Source organism: Rosa chinensis, chromosome 7, assembly GCF_002994745.2.
Source record: "Rosa chinensis cultivar Old Blush chromosome 7, RchiOBHm-V2, whole genome shotgun sequence".
Taxonomy (NCBI): domain Eukaryota; kingdom Viridiplantae; phylum Streptophyta; class Magnoliopsida; order Rosales; family Rosaceae; genus Rosa; species Rosa chinensis.
Genome location: NC_037094.1, coordinates 24,307,328 through 24,334,704, shown reverse-complemented (window position 1 = coordinate 24,334,704; position 27,377 = coordinate 24,307,328). Strand labels below are relative to the sequence as shown.

The following is a 27,377-nucleotide window of genomic DNA, read 5'->3' as shown; positions in this document are numbered from 1 at the left end:
TTTTTCAAAACTTTTGTTATATTTATAATAAAATCAAGAACTCATTTATGCAGATCAATAATTGTTATTTACAGAGTTGGTACCCTTTTGTGAATCTTGTATAGCTGCTTCAATATCTCTACTACCCGATTCATTGTTGGCCGGTCTTTTGCATTCTTGTTCAGGCAGCTATCTGCCAGCTTGGCGATTTTCCGAGCTGCATTAATAGAATACTGGTCTCTCAGGAGCAGATCTATTATCATGCTGAACTTCTTACTGTCTGCAGGGTACTGTCTAACCCAATAAAGAAGCTTCTGCTCCGCTGTTGGCCGTGTCTTTCTAAGACACGCCTCCAGTGAGGATCTCATATAGCACCACACCAAAACTCCATAAGTCACTATGGATGGAAAGTGGCCTGTTTCAACATACTCTGGGCAGCATATCCATGAGTCCCTACCACCCGATAACAAAAGCAAATACAATATGAACCAGGGAAATGTTAAATAGAAGCAAAGAATCAGAAAGGCGAATAATAACTAATACCAATTGTCCTCTCAATATTGCAATTTAAACAAGATTCTGCCAACCTCCAAATGAAGTTGACATTGATTTCTAAAAGAACTTGGGGTAGTAATAAAATAAGTCATCTATTATCTACTTACTGCTGTCGATACATGAGTACGGTCACCCTTTGGCCCTTATCTAGCAAGCCAAGTCTGAGTACTTCGGCTTAAGTCCTCATCCAAGAGCACGTTGGAGGATTTGAAATCTCGATATATCACCTATTCAAACAATGCAACAAAAAGGTTCAACAAGTACATAAAAATTCTTGTCTTCAAACAAATAAGAGCTACCATGCGAGGTAAGCCATTATCTACCATCCTTAAATACACGCTTAGCATTTGGATATTGATGGGCAGAAGCAAAAATAGAAGACAGCTTTTGTTTCAGGCTCACAAGCAGAGCTGAACCAAATCTATGATGTAGTATTATAACATTAACATTAAAGCACAGAGAGCATTTTTAAGTAGCGAGAATTTAAATTTTTCCCCTTAATTGACTTTCAGCTACAGCAATGGAAGAACAAGATCAGGGGACTAGTGTTTTGAAGTAAACAGTGGGTACCAATTAACGCGCAGAAATTACATAATGACAATTTAGTTCATGCTTCTTTATATTACTCCCAAGTTTATGTCCAATTTCGATTTGTACTAGACAGCAAAGAAGAGTGCATTGTCATTGAAGGTTTGAACTCAAGAACTCTTATACTATGTGACACAACCACAGGTCCCAACAGCTAAAGCTTTAGAGAACAGAATACATCAAGATAATGGACAGTTACTGAAGTGACAGTGTCAACAATGTATGTAACTGAAGGCAATAATATTATTAGCAGATACAATTTAAGTTCCAAAACCAGAGATGCCACTATAAATGCAGCAAACAAGTAAAAGATGTATGACGTAATAAGTAGTTGCTACATTCCTAGTCCTACTTCTAATACTTCACTAGCTTAAGCAGGTCATTATATTGATTGGTATTCCATTGGTCAAATTCACATGGATGAGTCACATGTTCACATGATATGGTAGTTCTACATTCCAAACAAACTCAAAGGAAATGCAAGGTCACACATAGGTCAAATAAATGAAAACTATATTCACCTGGACTTCCAGTCCCTCGTGTAGATAAGCCAATCCGAGCTTGAGCAGCACCAAGCATTATTGGTAACCTCGTGATCCAAGGAAGAGGGTTCAAAACCCTGTGAAAAGATGATCTTCTAAGCTCCTATTAGGCATATATTCACATACCAATAGCCGTTGGATCCTCTTTCTCCATCTATAGAGCAATATCCTAGAAGCTTTGCTAGATTTGGGTGACTTACCACACCAAGAAATTGAACCTCTGCAAGCCATTCTTTATGACCCTAAATGAAAAGTTGAAAACAGCAACGAACCATAAGCTTGACAACTAAATAGATAAAATGACAGAGAGGCACAAAATGTCACAATGTCTCCAAAATGGGCGTTTAAAAAAGGATAACTTTGAACTTAGAGTTCAGTTGAATGTGCGAGTCATTCTCAACTGTTTAAAGAGTAATGAGATGTATCCTTTACACAGCCCAATATCATCTCAAGGGCTTAATCAATACTTTTATCCATCCACAAAATTTGACGATCTGTTCCAATTCAAGTTCTTGAGAGAAAAAATCTCTTTCTTAGTAACAGGTAAGAGCATTATCAGACAAAAGAACGCTGCATGATATGTTTTCCAGCTGAGAGAAACAAGTCTATTTACCATTAACTTTAGGAATGCTTTTGGAACACTACATGAAATCCATTTGCCTAATTCTATTCACTTTCCTTTTGGTTCTGCTAACACTACAAATGATGATATTCTCTCCACATGTATATAAAATCCCAGACCCAATAAATCTACTAAAAAGAACACATGTACTAATCATTTAAAAACCATATGTTTATTAACAAATGCAGAACAGGGCCACTACTAGAAGTATAGTCAAAACATGAAGATATATATAGATATATATATATATATATATATAACTATTCTTTAGGAATAATTCAACCCCAAAACAAGGTAATATAATTCACTATCTAATAATAACAACTCTTTCGGATCAGATTATAAGACCATTCAATGCTACCATCACAATCATTCAACATCCAAGACTAAGAAAACCAATCAGCCAAGCAGTAATGGAGAAAAACCAAGGGGAATAAACAGACAGAAAAATGGAAAAATTAACCAAACAGTTAAAGTTCCTCAATGGAATGAAACTATGAAAGACTGTCAGAGTGCAACTCCACTGGCACCGGCCTTTTTGTCCGTTTTATCAAAGAGAAGAATGTCCAGGAAGAAAAGGAAACTGTTCTTGTATAGAAAATTTGTTTTAAGTGCATCTTTATGTACAAACTGAGTATCCGAGTATATAGTTAATTACTATTATATAGTGGGAAAAAAGCAAGGGAAAGAGTGAGGGATAAAAGAAGTAATTAATTATAAGCAAGGCATACTTGGCATCAGATGCTGAGGCTTAAGATGGTTAAACTATTCCCCGTATATTTCTTCATTACTGAATGGTCAGTTGATGTTCATCAAACCAAGTTGTCATCTAGTTTAGGGATGTTCAGACGACTCTTGAGAATAGTTGTCAACCTAGTCCAGTGTGTCAAGTAATATGCGTTCATGCTTCTTAGTGAAAGCATCTACAACTTCCAATATATCAGCTCTAATTTCTATTTCTTTGCTTATTGTTTCAATATAGCTACCCTGCAGGAAATGGAAGACTCATACTAACCCTTTCTGATATACTTAATGTTGGAAACAAACAATATCATGTCTACATATGTGACAGAAAAAAAAAAAAAAAAAAAAAAAGAGGGTGCAGGCAGGTGGAGTTTAGAGATGTATAAATATTTTGCAGCTCATAGAAATGCACAAAAACTAAAGATCTATATCAAACTGGTTTCTTTACTTCACTTATCTCTTTCTTGAATTGAGTTTTAACAGCCACCAGTTCATCCCTGTTGATCTCAAACCTCCTAATTTCAAGACTTTAGAATGCTTCTTGTTTTGCTGATGAACAGAAGTAGTTCTTGTAGGAAAGTTCAATGTCCCTTCAAAATTACCATCTTTTCCATGAAGAAGAAAAAGGGCTTCATGCAATATTAACGTAGCTTAATTTAACAACTAATACCGTTTTGAGTGTTTTAGCAAATTAGTTGACAACTTCTGATAAAGCAACCAAAGTAAATGTCAAAAGGCCAAATCATCAACCACTTATTAGCCACTAGGTTTGCATATTTCTGTACAATACAGTAGGTCAGAGCAGAAATATAACACTAGCCTTTCAGAAAAATAAAGATAACATTGCATGGAAAATCTGAGATAAATTTATTATTTCATCATCATGACAGGCAGAAGCGTTGGACTAATCATAAAATAATTGTCAGGAAGAATTCTAACTTCATAGTTTTATTTCCTCTGCATAAATAGAAATTTGAACTTTCCGGACCACTGCTAACACTGAAATCCCCAAAGATGGGACTACTCAAGTCTCAAGATCCTGGTATCTCCAATTCTCCAGAGACAAAGAAAGTAAGAAAACTAATGGTATCAGAAACCTAGAATTTTATTATGTTAGTATGGCAACCTAAAATTATCGGATGGTACAAAGATAGAATTTATATCACAATGACGGTGAACATGGCAAAAAGGAACAGCAAACCCCATGGATGATTGGTAAAGCTAATACTGTTCTAGTTCTTTTCTAATTCTGTTATGTTTATTCAACTATATTTAGAGTCTTTCAAGTTAATAATACTAGCAGAGTATAATTTATTGTTATGGACTTGCATAAGAGTTGGATATCAGTGCTTGCTTAAAACCACAACTCTACTCTTGTGTGCAAAGTATCCCTTTACCAGACTTTTGTGTATTAGCATCGCCATTATGCCCTCCACCTACAAATTTGACCAGATATTTGATTAAATAGCCTATCAACAACAGAAACTGGAAATAAAACAAGATTGAAAGGGACAGCAGAGCAAGTACCTCATCCACATCAATGACCATTTCAATGCTTGACAATTACTTCCAACTTCAGCTGGTGAGCTTTGCTTGGGTCCTTCTGCTTTTGGATAATATAACTGCACAATGAAGAAAGCATCATCATGAATTGAATCTTCAGAGAAATTATACTGTCAGAGGGCGGATTTATAGTTGCTTGGGAACTTACATCTTTTTCAACAATCTCTGATAGACCTGAAGTTCTAGCTTCTCTAGGACAAGATATACAGCAAACCTAAAGAACCTGATATATTTGAAATAAATTAGCATCTCATAGAAAATGCAGTACAATCTCCAGCTTTTCACAATGAAAGCAATTCATACCTGTCTTCATGCTCTTGAAAAGCATGCCGAAGAAGTCGGAGGTCGCCTCTTCTTAGAGCTTGCACAACATTTCCATACTGCAAAAGCAAGGATGTTCTCAACTAGAAGTCAAATGAATGAATGGAAACTATAGCATTATAAGTTTTGGGTCTGACTCTGTTCACTTCACATTCCACCCAACCAGCAATGCTAGAATGAACATTATTCAGGATATAGAATGTACCAGCACAACAAAAGTAGTTATTTTCCCTCCCTCCCTCCCCTATAAATACACCCCTTAAAGTCTATAATGCCAATGAACATTTGCAGCAAGCACTTGTATGTACACCAGATTATGGATACATTCAGTTCATTTGAAAGGAGTGTTATTAAACCCATGTACACCAGATTATACATAGACATACATACAGAGTATTTTGTCCTTGTCAGTTTCACTTACGTACACCAGCATGTGAGCGTGTGAATATTTTGTAAATTTGAAAGGAGTGTTAAACCCAGGGTTTGTCTAGGGTAGCTGTCGAAGCATGAGAAAATTATGAGAAAGGACTAGGACTTCAGGGTTAACATTTTACTGAATACATTTAAGCAGGAAAAACAGAAGCAATAGTGCATGGAGAATAAGAAATACATCTTCCTCACCACCACACTGCTCTTCTAGTGCCCTCTTTATATCTTCTTTGGTTACCCTCTCATCATCAAATTTGTTCATGAGAAACACAAATCTTAATGGCATGGTAAGAGAATAATGCTCAGCAATGATTAGCAACCTAAGTTACCCACTTTGTGTCCTACATGCTTCTGAAACTTTCTGAATTAATGTAAAACCACAACTAGGATTGATGTAGTAAAATCATGACAATCAAATTTAAGTCATCCACAAATGCAAAAATTGTCAACACAATTCAGCAGATGCATGACAGAAAATTGAGAACCAGATGTGTACCAATGATCGGAAAGCATCGGCCTGATAAAGGCCTAGTAATGTCCACCATGCACCCTGCCGCTGTGTACCAATACACTGCAAAAAACCACCAAATGCCCAAGTACAATATGATCCTTTCTATTCCAGAATGGTAATAAGATTACAGAATTACAAAGAAGCAATCTCAACAAGTTTGTGAATCAAATCAATTATAAAAATTTCTTCCCGAGGCTTTAGTTATCAGTAAAACTCATGGTTGTCATATCATCCCATCTCTTTCAGAATGGTAAGAAGATCAGCACATATATCTATGTGAACATAAATTGACCTGATTGTTCCTTAACTACAAAACACTGGAAATCAGCTAGTTTTCATTTTTGGGTGAACAACCAAGGAATTTCCAAACAGCAAAATCCAGTCATTGTAATATAACTTAAGTCAAGATATTTATCCATCAATCATCTCAGATCAACTTTCGACACTCAGAAACAGATTAAGCATGCAAATAAAGCTCCACGTATTCAAAGAAGTAGAATGCATGAGATATTTGCCAAAAGAATTTCTTGAAGCATTTTATGCAAACAGCTAATGTTTGATTCCTAAAAGATCCAATGAATCAAATTTTCCTACCTATAGCTTGTTCATAGTCCCACAAATCCAGTAATCGAGCACCTCTCTGAATGTGATTTTGTATAAACAGAGGTAAGAAGCATACCTTTGATTTTGACTGCAGCTCGGAGCAAAACCCAAGAACTTGCCAATTGAGAGAATCTCAAACCCTTATTTGGGTCTGAGAATATAAGTTCAATTAAATCTTCTCAGACCCAAAATGAGTTTTACTCAACCGAACTTTTTTGGGTCATTGTGAAGGCGTTTGATGAAATGCCGAAGAGAGTTTTTGGTGTCATGCTTTCATACCTCATCCACTTCAGTTTACTTACTTTTATTTATAACCCTTTCTGTTGGCTGTAGAATTTAGCTGAAAATAGTCAGTACATTCAAGTTGGTTCTTCTAGGGGGTGGGTTCGGTTCCGAACGGTTCGGTTTTGAGCCTAAACCGAAAATCGAACCGAATTAAGACTCGGTTCGGTTCGGTTTTGCGTTTTTGAGAATTTAAAACCGAAAACACCGACCAGTTCGGTTCGGTTCGGTTCAGTCTGGTCCAGTTCGGTTTTTTTTTTTTTTTTTTTTTTTTAAGGAAAACAGAGTTCTTACCACTTTTACCTCTTTAGACCAAAACCTATTTTGTTGAATCTTCCCTAGTCTTTTTTTTTACACAACAATTGCAGACTGTTAAGGCATAACTTATAATTAGTAGTAATTCAACACAAACCAACAACAGCCAGCAAAACCTAGATCCAAATCTAGCAAAAATGATTATCTACAATGACCAACATATATAGATTACAATTAATCAAATAGAATGCTTGAAAGTTAAAAATCCATTAACAGTCCACTTCATTGATCATATCTTAGAGCTCAGCCTCGGTTGGGTTCTGTGACTTCTGTCCCATTGCTGCTGAACCATAATCTATCAATAGAGTTAGCAAGGCCTGCATTACAACTTGCAAGATTACATCAGACTGAACTTGAGTGGATAATGAGTTGAGATTAGATAAGTTGAGCAAACTGATTGAATACTAAACAACTTACCAGTAACAAAAACGAAAACCATTAGTGCTTGCATCATTTTTCACCTGCAAAAGCCGAACAAATATACAAAAGAAAAAGCCCAAATTAGCATAGATGTGTTTTTGCTTCAGATTCAGTACACTAAAGCAGTATCCTGTGATCAATATTTGATGCAACTTTTTGAGGCATGAGGCTGCCTTTCTATCACAGTTTAGTTTATGAGTTAAAAGAATGTAATAGATTAGTAAAATATTATCTTTTTCCCCTCCCCCCTCTTTCTGTCCTATTTTATTTTTCGTTAACATGGCATGCAAGATGTTACTTCATCTCTCTATGAGTACATTCACATTTTCTTTTTGTAGATATCTTTTTACTTTTGGCCAAAAGAAAATATGATTTCTTTTGAGCATTATGATCTGATGAATGATGATGCTAGATGAGATCTCACTATGATAAAATTTCTGCCTTGGAAAATGAACTTTGAATGCTAAATATACTGGATGCTAAACTATCTGCCTTTGTTATTGAATCACATTCCTTGATATCAGTTTTTAACTTTGAAAGCATGCAGCCATATACCATCCATTAAATAAACAAGTCAAGATATAAATTACTGCATGTAGAGCACACTTAGAAAGAACTCAGACGAAATGTTAGTTAGTCGACCTGTAATGTGATCATGTATATTGCCTCCAGGACTTCAGCACGAATTTCAGGATCATCAACTGGTTCACGCTCAATTGAGAGAGCACTACTAAGCTCAAGTGGCATTTTTGATCTATCTTGCTGACTGTAAATCTAGGCACCATTCACCATATTAACAGGAGAGGAAACAAAAAGAAAAAATGAAGAGTAGCAGAAAGAAACAGAACTCTTTATATTTTAGTATTGCAACTCGTAAGCAGATAGAACTATAGAACGCTATCTATAACAAAATTTGTGAAGATTCTATAACTCTTTAAAAATAAAAGTCAGGAGACAAATACGGGAGAGAATATTCATATGATGTGTTTTAGTAAATAAAGGATACTTTTCATCTAACGTTCTTGCACTAAATAGTAAAGAGTCCAGCATTCCTTAGCCTAATTGATAAGAAAGTTCTAAAGTCAAGAAGCAGGTGCTTATCTTACCTTGTTACCGGCAACAGGTAGAAGCAGAGCTGGCCAGAGAAACTCTGAAATCAAAAGCAAATTCTGCAGCTCGCTCATAGCTTCAAAACAACAGTTACGAATAGTTCCAGAAATCTGTAAGCAAACAATCATTGTACTAAAGAGGTTAGCAGTGTGTCTAACTAAACTTCCTTAACTAGATTGGCACTATTTTTGGCTGCTCAATCACAAACCACAGTAAGCTGTCCTTGATAGATGAAGAATTTGAATCCATTAAGAAAGCCTAAAGCCACATGGTAAAGTAGAAATATAGAGCATGAATTTACAGATCAATAGCAGTAAGCCAGTAATCGATTATAAAGCCACAAACTTTGGCCATATGTTCAACCACACAATAAGCAAATTAATCATAGAAAGCAAAACGTACCGGGGCTGCTTAATGCCTTCAGCAATATGGCTGGATCTGCAGCAAACACCTTCATCTCAGTTTTTACGAATTACAAAACTATTAATATCAATTAGAATCAAACAGAGGTAGAAAGATCTATAGATATATACAGATATAGAGATAGAGAGAGTACTTGAGAGAAAGGCTCTGGATCTGCATAATATGAAGAAGAATAAAGGTGCGGGTAAAGCGACAGTTCCGCTCAGGTCCTCATTGTCAACTTGCCGCTGTGCTTGATGTTCTACACCTTGCGGTCGCGATCTAGCTCTTTGAGGGCCTAGATGACCGGAGTGGCGGCGGAGACCAGAGACGAAGAGAAAACTAAGAGGACTAACGACCCTTCCAGTCCTTGGCAATCTCCTTGACGATCTCGAATTCTCGATGACGAAGAGAAAACTGAGAAGATTATCGAAGAGAAGAAAGAGAGGCCGAGAGGCTAGAGAAGAAAGAGAGAGACTGAAATGATTAGGTCGAGAGAAGAAAAGAGAGGCGAGAGGAAATGAGGATTCGACTCGAGGAAGGGCGACTACAGCGAGGTAAGTTGGTCTCCAAACCCTAATAAAAAACGACGTCGTTTTGTAGTAAGTGAACAGTATTTCGGTTTTGCGGTTCGGTTTCTCGGTTCGGTTAGGTGCGGTTAGGGCCGAAACCGAAAACCGAACCGAACAGATTCGGTGTGGTGCGGTTTTTTCATGTTCGGTGCAGTTTTTTTCGATCGCGGTTCGGATATCGGTGCTGTTTTTTTCGGTTTTCGGTTTCGCGAGCCCACCCCTAGGTTCTTCTACAAATGGCATGCCGATGCACTTTTCTTCATATCCCAATTCAACAGTATGATTGTACAAATGGGAAGTCGATCAAGATAAAAACATAAATGGAATGTTTACCTTGCTCTATACTCAAAAGCAAATCATTATGTCGAATATCATAAATGGAATGTCCATGCATTCTGTCAAGGTTGAAATAACTTTTTTAAGTACATACCAAACAGGATCGTATCATCATGGTGTGACCGGCCCTTGACTACTTGAATTGTAACATCTACATTATTTGAGCCTCTGTTTTAATTATTTTGATGGATTGAATCCCTAGTTCACCGGTTCTTAATTTGAGTCGATTGAATACGCAAATTTTAGTGGGCTAAAATCTTTCTAATTAATACTCGATCTTCATCTTGAAGGCAGCTGTGTTCCTTGATCTACAAGTTTGGCTTTGCAATATCTATATATGTTTGCTTTTAACTTGTACAAAATTTCCACACAAACGTCCAACTCATTTTGGTTATAGTCAAGGTCAACCAAGTGGAATTGATGTGCATCAAAGCCATCAAGCTTTTGGTGTATTTTCTTTCAGCTTTGACGTCCATGGAAAAGACTGAATTCATCTAATTAGTTAGAATCAAATTAAAATCATTGGAAAACAATAAGCCTTTCGTGGATTTGGCTTCTATTCCGGTTTCTTTTTGGCATTCTTTGAACTTGGTTCTAATCTGTCAAATGGCAGAGGGGTGCCTAGGCCTAATCTTTGGTCTTTGTAAGCCATCTCTCAATCCTTCCACTCAAATTCTTTCAATCACAGATCAACTGGCTTCATTTCAAACTGTTTTTGATTCGGTTAGTAGTGTTGTTACTGCTGTTTATGCCAAGTCTACGATGGTGGAGCGTTGTAGATTGGCAGGTGGACAGAACAGTTTTAACTATTTGTTCATAAAATAGGAGAAATATACAAGAGTCACAGTGGCCTTACTAAAACCGTATAGGGGTAAAACTCAAAGCGAGGCAAAACACCGAATGAAAGAAAAATAAGAATCTCCACTCCCTATTTTATAATCAATACTCCATGTTTTCTTTTTTTAGTAACTTAAATTTTGTCTTTACTAACTTAAATTTTGTCTTTTTATGAGAATTCTAAATAGAGCGTGTGGATTTCACTCCTAAAAAAAAGTATCACACACTGTCAAAAAAACGTTCAAAACAATAGCAACCTATCAAACTACTTGATAAGTACCCCAACAATATAGCCCACAAATCCATTTGGGTCATGTTGTAACACTGACTACCTTCATCATTAGATATCCGGACGAGATCAGCCATAACTACCTTTACAAAATCAGTCAAGTCGGCCAATTTCTAAAGATACTTAGACTTGGAACTGAAACCAAGTCAATTGTGATTTTCACATTTATACATCTATATGGTGTAGATTACCTCCAAAATCCTTTTGCTTCAACTATATGGTGTGGATTACCTTCAAAAACTATTTATTTGTGGCAGAAAACGAGCTAAAATAACTTCTTCAAATAATTAACGTACACCCATTTTGGACAGAATACTGGTCTCAAGTACTGTCTAACCCAATAAAGAAGCTTCTGCTCCGCAGTTGGTCGATGTCTTTCTATGACACGTCTCCCAGTGAGGATCTCATAAGTCACTATGGATCAAAAGATGGTGTGTTTCAACATACTCTGGGGAAGCATATGCATGAGTCCCTAGTCCCCATCACCTGATAACAAAAGCAAATACAATATGAACCATTATCAGGGAATTTGTGAAATAGAAGGAAAGAACAAGAAAGGCTAATAAATAACAAATCCAATTTGTCCTCTCAATATTACAATTCAAACAAGATTATGCCAACCTCCAAATGAAGTTGACACGGAGTCCTTAAAGAACTTATACCTACCCCTTTGGCCCTTCTCTAGCAAGCACAAAGTCTGAGAGCTTCGGCTTAAAGTTCTCATCCAAGAGCACATTGGAGGATTTCAAATCTCGATATATCACCTATTCAAACAATGCAAGAACAAAGGTTCAACAAAGTATATAAGAAATTCTTGTCTTCAAACAAATAAAGAGTTACCATGTGAGGTAAGCCAGTATCTACCATCCTTAAATACACTCTTCAGCATATGGATATCAATGGCCAGAACCAAAAATAGAAGATGACTTTTGTTTCAAGCTCAAAAGCATATCATTGTCTATGAAAATGGGTGCAGGCAGATCGAGTTTGGAGATGTATAAATATCTTGCAACTCATAGAAACACACAAAAACTCACTAAAGATCTATATCAAACTGGTTTCTTTGACTTCACTCATCTCTTTCTTGAATTGAGTTTTAACAGCCACCAGTTCATCCCGTTCTTTACGCTGAGCTCAAACCTCCCTAATTTCTAGACATTAGAATACTTGTTTTTGCTGATGAACAAGAAACTAACTTGTAGTAATGTTCAATATACCTCCATTATTACTATTTTTACCCTGAAGAAAAAGGGCTTCATGCATATACAGATGTAGCTTAATTAAACTAGCTTATACCTTTCTCAGTGTTTTAGCATATTAGTTCCCGACTACTGATAAAACAACCAAAGTAAATGACAACCGGCCATAGGCAGATACAGATCACCATGCACTTAGCCACTAGGTTTACATATTTCTGTACAAGAGAGTTGGTTAGAGGCCAGAGCAGAAACATAACACCTAGCCTTTCAGAAAAATAAAGAGAACATTGCATGGAAAATCCGAGATATACTTTTTATTTCATCACCATGACAGGCAGGGCAAAGCCTCTATGATCCACAACAAGCAATATTGACACATTAATTCACAAAATGCTCTCCACTAATTTGAAACACCAAAGAGTATGATCAACACCAAATACATTATCTAATTCATTCATCTTGAGTAACAACTACGTCACAACAGACAGCTGCATCTTCAATGCAAGTCAGCATGTAAAGGTTTTAAAGTTAATATCTAAACTCCTCAGAAACACACATTCTGCTGTCAAGGATAGGTAAGATGACCTGAAAACAGCCAAAGATGGCCGAAGGAGTTTTGCAGGAAGGCCTTAAGACAATGTTTTCTCAAGCTTTAACAAATGAAGGGACTTCCACACTGCCCACCTGATGCCATCAACCTGCACCCAAACAGCTGAATAAGTCACAGTCCAAACAGGGATCCCTACTTAATACATGAATCAAAATTCAAACTTGAACAAGAATTCACATTCTGAATTGACATTTCATGCAGCTATTTCAATTCACATTTAGGGGGGTGTATTGTATTTGGATTTGTGTGGAGTTTTTTTAAATGATAGACTTTTTCAAAAGTCCATGGATTCTATAAAAAGTTCATAGACTTTTATTGATTTTTTAAAAACCATTGACTTTTATTGATTTTTAGCACAGATTTTTATTGATTTGTAAAAATCTACAGACTTTATATGAATGACTTATGTAGATTTCACAATACTTATAAAAAAGAAAAACCAAGCTAGTTTATTAGTCAGAGAATAAAATACGATGCCATAGCTATGTTAACTAATCACCATTAGCGTAGGAATCAGAGAAGCTCAAATAATGTCATGAAACAAACATATAAGAAAATAAAGGAAAAACCTCCAAATATAATCAACCAAACCAAAAGATATCCAAAAAGAGAAGGAAAAAAAAAACACATTGATGAAGTTTCATGCCAAATAAGCAGACGTCTTTGAAATAATGATATGATTTATTCTTCTCCCTCATTTTCACTTTCTTGATTGTCATTGTTTTCATTGTTGGCATTTGGTTGGGCATCTGTCCACATATGAGTAGCAATACTCATTCTCCATTCATTAGCATTCTCTCTTTGCTGATCTTGGGTTTGAAAATCATCCCATTCAAAATTATCTTCATGATTGTCTATCGGATCGTCTTCTGGTTCAGGAGGAAATTCATCTGAACGACATTCCTGTCGAAGAAAATTGTGCAGTCCTGCACAAGCCAAAACTAGTTCTGCTTGTGTCTTATATAAAAATGGTGGTGCTGATTTGAAGATTGTGAAACGCGACTTAAATATTCCAAATATTCTCTCAATTACGTTCCTCAAGGAAGCATGGCGAAGATTGAATAACTCAATTGCATTGACAGGATGATTTCCTTCACCACCAAAATCTTTGAGGTGATATCGAGTACCTCGAAATGGAGCTAGGAACTGACGTCGATTTGGGAATCCGCAGTCCCCTAAGTAATATTTACCTAATAATAAAAAACATGTGCAATTAGTATGTTATATATATGTTATATGACATAAATTGTAATAAGTACTCTGAATTTTTTTTATGCACGTAAAACTATACCTGGTGGCACTTTGAGTCCATTTCGTCTAGAAATCGCATCATTCAACACTTTTGAATCATGAGCGGAACCCTCCCATCCACTAATCACATATATGAACTGTAAATCAAAGTTACAAGCTGCTAATACATTTTGTGATATCTTCCCATGGCGATTTCGATATCTGCTTACCTCACGTCCAACTACCGTTGCAGGAATATGCGTGCCATCTATAGCTCCGACACAATCCTAAAATAATGAAAAAAGATATCAATAGCTGAAAAGAAAAAATGAAATAATATCTTCATTACTGTACAATGAAATAAATAATTAACCATCCATAAAAGTTGCATTGCTTACCTTAAAGTAAGGATAGAACCTTGTACTTTCTCTTATGTTAGGTGGTATATATGGATTCAGGTTTAGCCATAAACTGTGGTGCTATTGTATTCAAGGCCTTCAAGACTTTGTTGAAACTTCTGCTAACAGCAAAATGAGATCGCTCAAATATCAGCCGAGCTTCACTGTATCGATTATTTTGGCCGACAACTAGTAAAAAGGTTGCAAGCATTTCTTCAACACAAATGTGTCTTGTATCCCGTAAAGGTGTTTTCGCTTTTAGGATGCTACATAATTTTCGAAACACGTCAGGATACATTCTATACACATCTCTAAAGATTTGAGGGTCTCTGTCCAATATGTTGTGCATATATATGTATCCACTTGATGTCACTGGTCGACGAGTCAGCGGACGTCTAATATGTTCACCACGTATGCTGAACACAAGTTCGTATAACACATAAATCACTGCTTGTATTGCCATTAATAATATCTTAACAGCCTCGTAAAACTGCTCTTCCTCTTCATCAGCTCCATACATGTCCATTTCAGACATTGCTAATAGAGAAAGCACCTAAACATATTTATAAAAAAATATATCACTATTCATATTAACATTCATTCAAAAGCAAATCAAAAATCATAAATATTCAAACAAAAATCAAATTGTAATTCATAACATACCAGTTTAAAATCATTCAAAACAAGCTGCAATTCAAACAAAATAAAATCAAACTCCATAACTTAAAATTAATAATAGAACATAGCCTATTGCTTATTAGGTGTCGCTAGTGGAGATTGACCCACACCTATTGCATTTGTTTATAGGTGATCCAATTATGTCGTTGTTCAGGAGTCATCTTCAAGAAGAAATCTTGCTTTGCTTTAGTATTAAGCAAATCAAGAGCCATAAAGCAAGCCTCATCAGTTAATCCTGGGGTCTCGTTCATAGCATCCAAAAGATCACTCTCTCTTGATTCTCTCTTCTCCATTAAGCCACAAATTTTATCAAAACTTGTGACAATTTTACCAATGCCACTTGATAAGTTTTCTAAAACCTCAGCCTGACTAGTTGCCCCCTTTGAGCCGCTATTATTTTCATAGTCAGTCCTACTCCGTTTTCCTTGAGTCCTGCTATGTGGTGGAGCATCTACATTGGTACCTTGGAAGGGTTGTTGTGAAAGAGATGGCGAGTTTTCTTGGTGTGATGACTCATTTTCACTTTGCACGAACATGTTAGTATTTCGATCAAAAACTAATCCATCAATTCCCCAAGGTCCGTTTTCTTCCGCTCCAAATGTAGAGGCATCTGTATCATCACCTAAACTGATTGAGCCCATTCCAGTTGCAGTTCCATTTCCAACTGCAATTTTCAAGTCCTCATAGTCTGGAAAAGTTTCTGACCGAAAGTGCCCATGCGTTGGATGTGACTAGTAGGGAAAAAAAAATACACGTGTCAATATGATGATAACCATTTGAAATAACTATAAATCTAAATTAGAATAAAATGAAAAAGCAATAAGCTCACCTTCAAATAATCTGCCCATACTTCATCATCAGCAGTGAATCTCTTTGTGATCGGATCCCACCCAAATCCAGAACTATGACGCATAAGTTGAGAGTAATTGGTGTATTGTTTCTTAAACCATTTCACTCTACTTTGGTAATGACTAAAACTTATTTCACAACCAAGTTTTTCCTTCAGTTTAGGAAGTAGCTTCGCCTCTACTGTTTGTTTGCTTATCACACCATTAATATCATGCAATCCAAGTTTGGCGCCTTCAACCATAAGTTGAAGCAAAACATTGCTCTCTTCAGCATTCCAAGTTTTGTAATCTTTTCTTTTACCATTCCCTTGTGAATCTCCCATCTATACGATTGAGTAAAAGTAATCATACATGCAACTTTTATCAATCAAAACATTATAATTCAGAACAATATAAACATAAGGGAAGTATAGACTGGAAAAAAAAAATTAGAAGTCCAAGGTACATGGCTCCACAAAGAAACAAGAAAGATATTAGACCCCAAATGACAACCCTTCTGTTATCAAGACGCACAACTATCAGGTGTGTATATCAATATAAACATGCACCAATATCCTGTTTTCATACTCTCCTAAATTGCTTTCTGACACAACAAAATAATAAAGTAAAGAAGAGTTGCTGGTATCCTTCATCAGCTTGAATCTATTCATATTAAGAGCAATGATTTTGGCTACTAGGGATAAGGAATCATTCTGGTAAGAAGCATTACTTCAAAACGTATGCAAGGTTTTTTTTTTCTTTCTTCTTTTCTTTAAACATGCATTAAGCATACAAAAGGAACCAACTCAGACAATTGGGTGCAGAGACAAAAATAGCAAATTTTGATACATTGTTCATATTGATTATTACCTAGCCAACTTCTCTTTGATTAATTTTTCTTTGTTTCATAATTCATTCAATTACATTTTGATCCACACTTGTTTGTTTTTTATAGCATGCCATACAATATGATTATAAACAGTACTCATAAATTGCACAAATCAGACTCTCATAACCCCAAAACTTGATCACGATCTGTTTCCATGGGAATTTGAAGGAGAAAATAAAAAGAATCTGAATCCTAAAGAAATTGAGGTCCATAAAGATGACAAAACTGAATCAAGGTACCAGACAACTGTCATCATGGCAATTTGCCCAACCAACATGAATCAAAACTCCAGAACAATATTCCTATCTCTCAGCTGACTACAAACTTAGCTGAATTAACTCTTTGAAGATTCAGTGATCCTATTTACTCAACCTACTACTCTGTAATCCCAAAGTAAAATTTCTAACATTAAAGCTCTGCTCAACATACACATAATATTCTCAAAGCATAAAAAAGAACACTAAAATTTTAGAAAAAGAAAATAAATAACCTGACATAATTTTATCAGCCATTGCCGACTTTAGTGGTGGCCAACATTGGCTTCAAATTGAAGGGTTAAAGCAAAATTTGAATGAAAATTAATAACTCTGTATAGATTCACCCAAAGCTTGAACCAAATTGCACCTCTGACATTACTATCATTTTAAGAAAGTTGACATGAGATTGTCAACATAAGTCCCATCTCAATGCAGGGTAAAATCACACACACTATTAGGTATAGAAAAGAAGTTATGGCATGAAGGAAAAAAAAAAAAAACCACCCACCGTTTGGCTAATCTACCCGAACTTAAGAGCCACAAGGGCAAAGCAGTAGCAAAAAAAAGAGAACCATGCCATATAGGACAACAACAAATACAAAAGAAACAGAAAACCTAGCGAGAAAAACAAAGAAGAAGAAACATACGCAGCAAACAAGCGACGACAATAGCAATAACCGCAATAGTATGCAGGACTATGATCGAACCGTAAAAGCATTAGGCATATACATTATTTGGCTTTGTTTTAGGAGTTGATGATAATATTAGGGTTCCAAGCATCACAATTGAAAAAAAAAAAAAAATCAAATTCAACAACAACAATGAACATGTTAGGTATTAGAGGTTGATATCACAAAATAATAGAGAAAAGAAAAAAGAAATCATGAAAGAGAGATGATGGAGGACCAACCTTGAACGCGCAGAGAGAAGAACTTTGACAGACTTTTCCACACTCAAAATCTTTGCTCTGGTGGCTGGAAAAATATTGGAATTTGGTATTTATACTTAACACTACAAAGTCCATGATTTTCCATGATTTTCTAATTCCGTATGTATGAATGATATTTTGAATACCCCTAAACTTCTATTCATTTTTAAAAGTCCTAATTGAATACCCCTAGACTTTGGTGGAATTCATAAAGATTTTTTAAAATCCTAATTGAATACACCCAGACTTTTATGGACTGTTAAAAGTCTCTATTGAATACACCCAGACTTTTAAATTCCATGGATTTCTTTAAAAGTGCCAGTAATTCCATATACAATACACCCCCCTTAATTTCAAGTACGCGGAGAAGAGTGCCAAATACATAAAAGCAGTAAAAGGCTAATTAACATGCACCCAAATGGAGGGATAGTAGAGCATCTACTGTCTAGGTTCAAACACCACATCATTCCACAGAAGAATGATTCAGAGAATAAAAGTTAAAAGAAAAAAAAAGAGTTAAAACTAATCTTTATCAGCTGTAAGAATACTATGATTCCAATTTCATGTTGAGCCTGTAATGTGAGCTCAAAACTTCAACAATGAGGGAAAAGGAAGAAGCATGTCCTTAGGTTTACAGCAGAACACCATCTTGATGAGTAAAATTCAACTGAATTAGAATTACATCTTAGAGTTACAGCATTGGGATTTTACTCAAGTCTTGTAATTTTACCCAAGTCCTCTGCTTTAGGCATTAGAGTTAGTTTTGGATCAATTTTACATTCACTCATAAACAATACAAAACCCAACCGACCAAACCCAATTAGAATTCTTTAGTAAACAAGTAACTATGTGGGTAGCGAGTGAGTGAGAGAGAGAATGGAAGTATCGAATGAAGTCAGGAATGAGGATCGGAATTGGGATTTTGGCGGCAAAGGTCTTCGATTAAGCTTCCGAGCTCTTTGAAGCCGTACCTGATTCACAAAAATTATTTGTTAAAATTTGAAAAGAATGGAATTCCGGGAAGTGAGTGAAAGTGAGCACCAGCCGGAAACGGCAGAAAAGACAGTTGCCAACTTGCCACTGCAACTGTCTGAACCAGAGTGAAAGCTTTCTCCATTTTCACGAATAGAGAGAAGGAGAGGTTTTACAAATTTCTAAAAGGATTTTTCTCAATTTTACAAGAGAATAGAGCATTGGGCTAGACTTGAGGCCCCAGCCCCAAGTACTACGACATGTTTTTTTTTTTTTTTTTAATATAACAAAAACTAGTATTCATTCAGAAAGGAGAGAAGCATAGAATGATTGTACAAATGTACAACATATTCGAACCACATGATATGAGTGGTGCTGGGTCATCCTCTGTCGTATTGTGAGACTGAGACTAAAGAAAATCAATGAAGAAAAAACCAATTTCCAAATTATGCCGATCGAGTCAGTTAATGGAGCAACTTCATTGCTGTTTCCACGATTATACATATGTAGTTTCCAAAATCCTTTTGCTTCAACTATATATACTTCACTTCTTTGCAGGTTGCATATCATCTTCATAATCATGTTTTTCAGTATAATGAGTGGTGGGTCTATGCATTCTGGTTTGGTTAGGCTTGTGTGCCTGGCCATTGCCTCTGCTATTGGTTGTTTCAAGTGTTGGAAGCTCCAACAACATCATGTGCTTGGACAGTGAAAAGCATGCTCTTCTCCAGTTCAAACAAGGCCTTGTGGATAAGTCCAATGCTCTTGCCTCTTGGAAAAGTGAGAAAGATTGCTGCAAGTGGAGAGGAATAGCATGCGACAACCAAACAGGTCATGTCACCAGTCTTGATTTCTCCTTTAGCTATAATGCATATTTCAATTCTACTGAAGTTCCTTTAAGAGGTGAAATGAGTCCTTCACTACTTGAATTGCAATATCTAAATTACTTGGACCTCAGTTATAATGATTTTGGAGGAATGATCATTCCCAAGTTCATTGGCTCTTTGAGTCAATTGAAAGAACTCAAACTTGCAGGTGCTAATTTCAGTGGACCTGTTCCTCCCCAACTGGGAAACCTCTCTAATTTGCACACTCTTGATCTTTCCTCCAATGATTTTGAAGGAATGATGATTCCCAAATTCATTGGCTCTCTGAGTCAATTGAAAGAACTCAAACTTGCAGATGCTAATTTCGGTGGACCTGTTCCTCCCCAACTTGGAAACCTCTCTAATTTGCACACTCTTGATCTTTACCGGAACGATGGTGTTAGTTCTGAAAATCTTGAGTGGTTATCTCATCTTTCTTCCTTGAGATACCTAAACATGTCATATCTAGATTTGTCAAAGGTTGTGAATTGGCCACTATCTTTAAGCAAGCTCACTTTACTGACAGAGCTTCAGTTATCCGTGTGTTACCTTCCTGATGTCAATCTAAGCTCACTTTCCTTTATTAATTCTTCCACCTCTCTTCAACTCCTTGACCTCTCTGTTAATCATCTTAATTCTTCAATATTTTATTGGATAGCCAATGTCAACAACAACTTTGAACATATTCAATTAAGTGAAAATCATTTCCAAGGTCCCATCCCAGATGTCTTCACAAGCATGCTTTCTCTAGTAACACTAGATCTCTCTTCCAATCAACTTGAAGGTGGGATACCAAAAGGCTTTCAAAACTTATGCAGCTTAGAGTCGTTGACCTTATGGTCAAACCAGTTGTCTGAAAACATTGAGGACTCTGTTAAAACCTTGTCTTGTGCTGAGAACACACTTGAGACCTTGTACTTGGGTGATAACCAGTTTTGGGGGTCGTTGCCAGATTTGGCACGTTTTGCAAAGTTAAGAGTGTTACAGCTTGACACAAATCAACTAAATGGATCTGTACCCGAGAGTCTTGGGCAACTCTCTAGCCTTGAAACATTACGTCTCTCCGGGAATTCTTTGAGTGGTGTCATAACAGAAGCCCACTTTTTGAACCTCTCTCATTTACAGACTTTGGATCTTTCTGATAATCGCTTCTCTATCAACCTGAGCTCTGATTGGAATCCACCATTTCAACTTACTGGTTTGTTGGATATGTCCTCTCTCAAGGTGGGCCCAGCTTTTCCCAAGTGGATTCTAACGCAGACAAATCTTACTACTCTTGTTCTCTCTAATGCTGGACTATCAGGATCATTACCTATCCAGGTTTGGGATCTATTTTTCGGCTTAGATCTCTCTATGAACCAAATCCATGGGAAACTACCGAATCTGTCATCGACAAGCTTGGATTATGTTAACTTGTCTTCTAATCTATTTTCTGGCGCAGTGCCATCCTGTTCTCCTATGCTCAGGGAGTTGTATCTCTCGAATAACATGTTTTCTGAGCCGTTGTCTTCCTTTTGTGCAATGTAGGCTCCAATTTTAGAGTATCTTGACATTTCTAAGAACCTATTGTCTGGGGAGCTTCCTAATTGTTGGATGCAATTTCAAAATTTGTATCTATTCAATTTTGGAAAGAATAAATTATCTGGAAAAATACCAAGCTCGTTAGGCAATCTACAGAAAATTGATATATTGCGTTTACATGATAACAACTTTTCAGGAGAATTGCCTTCTTTAGAGAACTCTACCAGATTGTCGATAGTTGACCTCGGCAACAATAACTTGTCGGGAAAGATACCAACATGGATTGGCCAAAGCCAACCAAACTTGGCGATACTACGCTTACGGTCAAATGAGTTTAATGGAATCATACCCTTCTCCCTGTGCAGTCTAGCTGGCATTCATGTTTTGGACCTCTCTCACAACAATATTTCAGGAGGCTTGCCAGATTGCTTCAATAACATAACCGCATTGGCTAATGATACTGGAGTTGGTGAAATTGTGGAACTTATGTGGAAAGGAATAGAAAGAGAGTTTCCCAATCTTATGGGTATGAGAAGCATTGACATTTCAAGCAACTATTTGATTGGGGAAATTCCGCCAAGTATAGCAAGTATGACAGAGTTGATTTCTCTGAACCTGTCTAGAAACAATTGACGGGAAAGCTTCCTGAAGACTTTGGTAACATGAAGATGTTGGAATCTCTTGATTTGTCAAGAAACCGGATATCTGGTAAAATTCCTACAAGTTTTGCGAGCTTAAACTTTCTTAGTGTCTTGGACTTATCACACAACAACTTGTCAGAAAGAATTCCATCAGGCACCCAACTCCAGGGTTTTAATGCTTCTGCATATATGGGAAATCATGGACTTTGTGGACCACCGCTGACACCAAATTGCTCACCAGATGGAGCAACTCAAGCTGATGATAACAAAGAACATGATAATGATGGTCTCATAAGCCTGGGATTTTTTATCAGTGCTGTGCTGGGATTTGTCACTGGATTTTGGATGGTCTGCGGCAGTTTACTGCTTAGGACTTCTTGGAGATATGCTTATTTCAGATTCCTGGACAATTCAAAAGATTGGATTTATGTCAAAACCGCTGTGTACAAGGCAAAAGTGCAAAGGAGACTTCAAAGATAAATGGTAAACTAAGCTACATGATACTTATTTTTTCTAGTGTTTATATTTTCTGGCTAGATATACTTGTAGAAACTCTTTCAAATTTATAGTATTACAATCGTTTGGAAACACAAAATATTTGTTCAATCTTTTAGAAATATTGTTTTTTGACTGTCATTTGTTTCGACATGATGTTAGGAGATTCTGGCATTCGGGGAAATGAGCCTAATGATCCCGGAAGTGGAAAGATTCAAGGCTTAATGTTGAAGGTTTCCAGATGTCGTTGCTTTCTCTTTCAGCAAGAAATAATTATTATGCTTTTATCTCTTGAGAAATGTGTGTGAATAATGGATTATATGAGCTGGTATAACTTTTATTCCATCTTTCTGGCTGTAATTTAAACCTATCTTTCTCGATTGATTTCAAAATAATTACCTGCAATTATATATTGTTCCATTCCAGAGCATTTCAATTAATTTGATCTATTCCAATCAAACTTCAGAGATTTTATCACTCTGCATCTATGGGGAATTTTGGACTTTGCAGACCACAGCTAACACTTCCCCGAAATATGCAACTGAGGAAAAACTGATGCTATCAGAAACCTAGGATTTTATTACGATAGTGCATAGCTTGGATTCTTCAGAGGATTTTGGGAGTCTGACACTTCACTACTAAAGTCTTCATGAGATGCGCCTATTTCAAATTCATGTATGGTACAAAAGATATGATCTATCTAATAATACTAGCAGATCATCATTTATTGTTTGTACTTACATAAATGTTTGTACTGTGGTCTTTTTTTCTTTATAAGATGATCTTAGAAGTTGCAGCCTACTGTTATGTGGAGGAAGGAATTAGTATCCTCTAGGAAACCAGGATATGGGAGGTTTTTCGATTTGAGATGTCTTTGCCTCCTCTTTCTTCATTTTGTAGCTGCATTTCGCTCTTTGTTTTCTTTTTACCTTCTTTCAGTTTAGAATGCATGACGTCTAATGTAAGATAACCATGTATATGTCAATGTGACAGAATATAGTAGTTTTGCTTTCTAAGACAAGCAACTAAAAACGGATGTATATTGTACTGTAGTTTCTTCAAGGTTTCATACATCGCTAACCAGTAAACTAGAAAGCTCACATTGTAGCTCCAAGAGATCATTTGACACTGAGGTAGTGAAATCTTATAAAATCAACTACCCTTTCTAATGAGTGATACAGTCTTTTGTCATTCTTTTCACTCCCTCTTTATCTGCATTCTTTGCTCCAACTTTCACAGCTTCAGTCTCAGGAAAACAGAAGGTAGAAATGATAACCATCCAATTGTACTCGAACCCCCTCAAGTAGTACACACACCCTCTCTCAGTAGTGATCAAACCATCCTCATGTTGGACCAGAACCCCTAACTTCGGTTAAAAAGGGTATAAAAACATAGCAGGCTAAAAATATTTGAGGTCTGCAAAATTGGAACTTACACAAAACTTCCCATTTCCACTTATCCGACCTTTTCAACCTGTTAAAAAATTTAAATAGAACAGTCACAGTAGACACTATTAATAATGCTTTCGTTTGATCACAGGCTTCTCTCTTATATCACCTCAAGGGGTTCTTTTTACCCAATTTAGACCCAGATGCCCCAAAATTGTTTTTTTTTTTTTTTTTTTGGATTAATGAAACTTCATTAAAAGGGCCAAGCCCAGAGAAGGCACCGAGGCCTACAGACAGTAAAAGAAAGCAGACAAACAGCCCCTACTTCAAAGCGAAATAGGAAAACAGGCCAACAGAAACTCAAAAGCTGGAGCAAATTCTCCAGGTCAGTAAATAACAAGCCCGAAGTCTGAGAGCTTCGGCTTAAAGTCCTCATCCAAGAGCACGTTGGAGGATTTGAAATCTCGATATATCACCTATTCAAACAATGCAACAAAAAAGGTTCAACAAAGTATATAAAAATTCTTGTCTTCAAACAAATAAGGAGTTACCATGTTAGGTAAGCCAGTATCTACCATCCTCAAATACACTCTTCAGCATTTGGATATTGATAGAAGATGACTTTTGTTTTATGCTCACAAGCAGAGCTGAACCAAATCTATGATGTAGTATTATAACATTAACATTAAAGCACATTTGTAAGTAGCGAGAATTTAAATTGTTCCCTGTAATTGACTTCCAGCTACAAAAATGGAAGAATAAGATCAGGGGACTAGTGTGTTGAAGTATCCCCTCGATACCTATTAACGCGCAGAAATTACAGAATGATAATTTAATTCATGCTTCTTTTATATTACTCTCAAGTTTTATATTCAATTTCAAATTGTACTAGACAACAAAGAACTAGAAGAGTGCAATTTCATTCGATGGTTTTGAACTCAAGAACTCTTATACCATGTGACACAACCACAGGGTCCCAACAGCTTAAGCTTTTAGAGAACAAAATACATCAAGATAATGGACAGTTGCTGAAGTGACAGTGTCCACCAATATATGTAACTGGAGGCAATTATATTAGCAGCAGATACAATTTAAGTTCCAAAACCAGAGATGCCACTATAAATGCAGCAGACAAGTAAAAGACGTATAATACATAGTTACTCCATTCCAATCATTAGTCGTGGTGATTCTAATACTACACTATCTTAAGCAGGTCACACTGATTTGGTATTCCATTGGTCAAAATAACATATATGAGTTGCATGCTCACATGATATGGTAGTTCTACATTCCAAACAAACTGAAAGGAAATACATGGTCAAACATAGGTCAAATAAATGAAAACTATATTCACCTGGACTTCCAGTCCCTCGTGTAGATAAGCCAATCCTTGAGCAGCACCAAGCATTATTTGTAACCTCGTGATCCAAGGAAGAGGGTTCAAAGCCCTGTTGAAAAGATGATCCTCTAAGCTCCTATTAGGCATATATTCATATACCAATAGCCGTTGGATCCTTCTTTCTCCATCTACAGAGCAATATCCTAGAAGCTTTACCAGATTTGGGTGATTTACCACACCAAGAAATTGAACCTCTGCAAGCCATTGTTTATGACCCTATATTAAAACAGCAAAGAACCATATAAGCTTGACAACTAAATAGATAAAAATAATAGAGAGGCACACAATGCCTCCAAAATGGGTGTTTAGGAAAGGATAACTAGAACTTAGAGTTCAGTTGGATGTGCGAGTCTTTCTCAACAGTTTAAAAGAGTAATGGGATGTATCTTTTACACAGACCAATATCATTTCAAGGGCTAAATCATTACATTTATCCATTCTCAAAGTTAAAATGCTATTTCCACAAAATTTGAGAATCTGTTCCAATTCATGTTCTTGAGAGCAAACCCCTCTCTTTCGTAACTAGTAAGAGCCTTGTCATACAACAGAAAGCTGCATAATAGAAACAAGTCCATTTACAATTCACTTTAGTAATGGTTTTGAAACACTATATGAAATCCAAGGCCAGCAGATTTGAGGGACCTGGGTTTGTTAACACCTCAGGTTCGTGCGTCTGCGGTGCAGTGATTAGTCTGGCAATGCTGGGATACACTGCATGGGCGGGTGTGTAAAGGCTCTACTGTCGTCTTGCCCCTCAAAAAAAAAAAAGTTTAGTACTCACTTTCCTATTGGTTCTTGCTAACACTACAAATGATGATATTCTCTCCACACTCCTAGGGTTCGAGCACCAGATTAATTCCAAGGTCCAAATTTGTCATACACAAAACTACATGTAGGGTCGTTAACTAAATGTATACCACAGAACTTCCGTGACTTGATCAATAGAAGACATTCAGATTTCTTTCAACCTCAATAGAAAAATCATCCTTTCAAAAAAAATAAAAAAAGCATTATGTCACATTTAGTCTTTTTCATGCCCTACTCACTTGAGCACATTCTCTATTTGATTATTTACTTCCATATCATTCCCACTCCAATTGGCCAGGAATGAGGAATGATAGGATGGGTTGGTAACCCCCATCCCCCTTTTTCCTCCCCACTCTACTATGCCTAGTGCCTAACATGTATTTTGGGATTATATTGAAGCAGTATACAGGAAGAATTGAATAGTGTTTCTTATAAATCCAACAAGCTATATTAACATCGATATAAAATCACAGAGACCCAATAAATCTACTAAACAAACCACATGCATGTATTAATCAATTAAAAACCATATGTTTATTAACAAATGCAGAACAGGGCCACTACTAGAAGTATAGTCAAAACATGAACATATATATAACTATTCTTTAGGAATAATTCAACCCAAAAACAAACTACTTTAATTCCCTATCCAATATGACAACTCTTTCAGATCAGAATACAATAGCATTCAATGCTACCATCACAATCTTTCAACATCCGAGACTAAGAAAACCAACCAACCAACCAAGCAGTAATGGAGAAAAACCAAGTGGAAGAAAAACAGGTAGAAAAAATGGAAAACTTAACCAGACAGTTAAAGCTCCTTAATGAAGATAAGAATTAGAACCTGTAAGCTATGTGGATTCAACTTTTTTATGGCAACCAAGATTGGACTACCCTTGCCATTTTTGGGCTTGATTATTCCTTTATACACACTCCCAAATCCCCCTTCCCCAAGCTTTTGCAACCTGCTGAAGCCATTGGTTGAATCCCTGAGCTCTTGGAGTGAGAAAACCTTTAAATTCTGCTCCTTCTCTTTGTACAATTCTGGTATGCTTCTTGGTGATGGTAGAGATTTCGAGGCACGGTCTAATACCGGAGTTAAGGAGTCGCTTTTGTTTCTCAAATCCGGAGCTGATTTTGACTCCTTTCGTTTCTTCTTGGATTTGAATTTGAAGGGAAAGATGCATGCCTGCCTGTCACAGTTCTCTATTCTAGTCGAAAATAGGTTTAAGAGATTATTTTTCTTTTT

General features: G+C 36.4%; 1 protein-coding gene, 3 long non-coding RNA genes and 1 pseudogene across 4 annotated transcripts; all 5 read right to left on the bottom strand.

Annotated features, from left to right (window-relative positions):
- Nucleotides 1-68: 68 nt before the first annotated feature.
- LOC112177644 lies at nucleotides 69-27,377 on the bottom strand (annotated as a pseudogene).
- LOC121050532 lies at nucleotides 712-2,064 on the bottom strand. The gene is made up of 3 exons (XR_005803260.1): nucleotides 1,865-2,064; nucleotides 1,644-1,741; nucleotides 712-761 (listed from the first exon to the last, which is right to left on the bottom strand). It is a non-coding gene; the product is annotated as an uncharacterized LOC121050532 (long non-coding RNA).
- LOC112176939 lies at nucleotides 4,751-6,737 on the bottom strand. The gene is made up of 4 exons (XR_002927228.2): nucleotides 6,534-6,737; nucleotides 5,840-5,914; nucleotides 4,897-4,973; nucleotides 4,751-4,816 (listed from the first exon to the last, which is right to left on the bottom strand). It is a non-coding gene; the product is annotated as an uncharacterized LOC112176939 (long non-coding RNA).
- LOC121050534 lies at nucleotides 13,987-14,483 on the bottom strand. Its single transcript, XR_005803263.1, has 3 exons — nucleotides 14,458-14,483; nucleotides 14,121-14,346; nucleotides 13,987-14,019 (listed from the first exon to the last, which is right to left on the bottom strand). It is a non-coding gene; the product is annotated as an uncharacterized LOC121050534 (long non-coding RNA).
- LOC121050529 (uncharacterized protein At2g29880-like) lies at nucleotides 14,687-16,131 on the bottom strand. The gene is made up of 4 exons (XM_040510759.1): nucleotides 15,965-16,131; nucleotides 15,246-15,866; nucleotides 15,121-15,144; nucleotides 14,687-15,010 (listed from the first exon to the last, which is right to left on the bottom strand). The coding sequence occupies exons 1-2, from the start codon at nucleotides 16,046-16,048 to the stop codon at nucleotides 15,246-15,248; spliced, it is 705 nt and encodes a 234-aa protein (XP_040366693.1). The 5' UTR covers nucleotides 16,049-16,131; the 3' UTR covers nucleotides 14,687-15,010; nucleotides 15,121-15,144.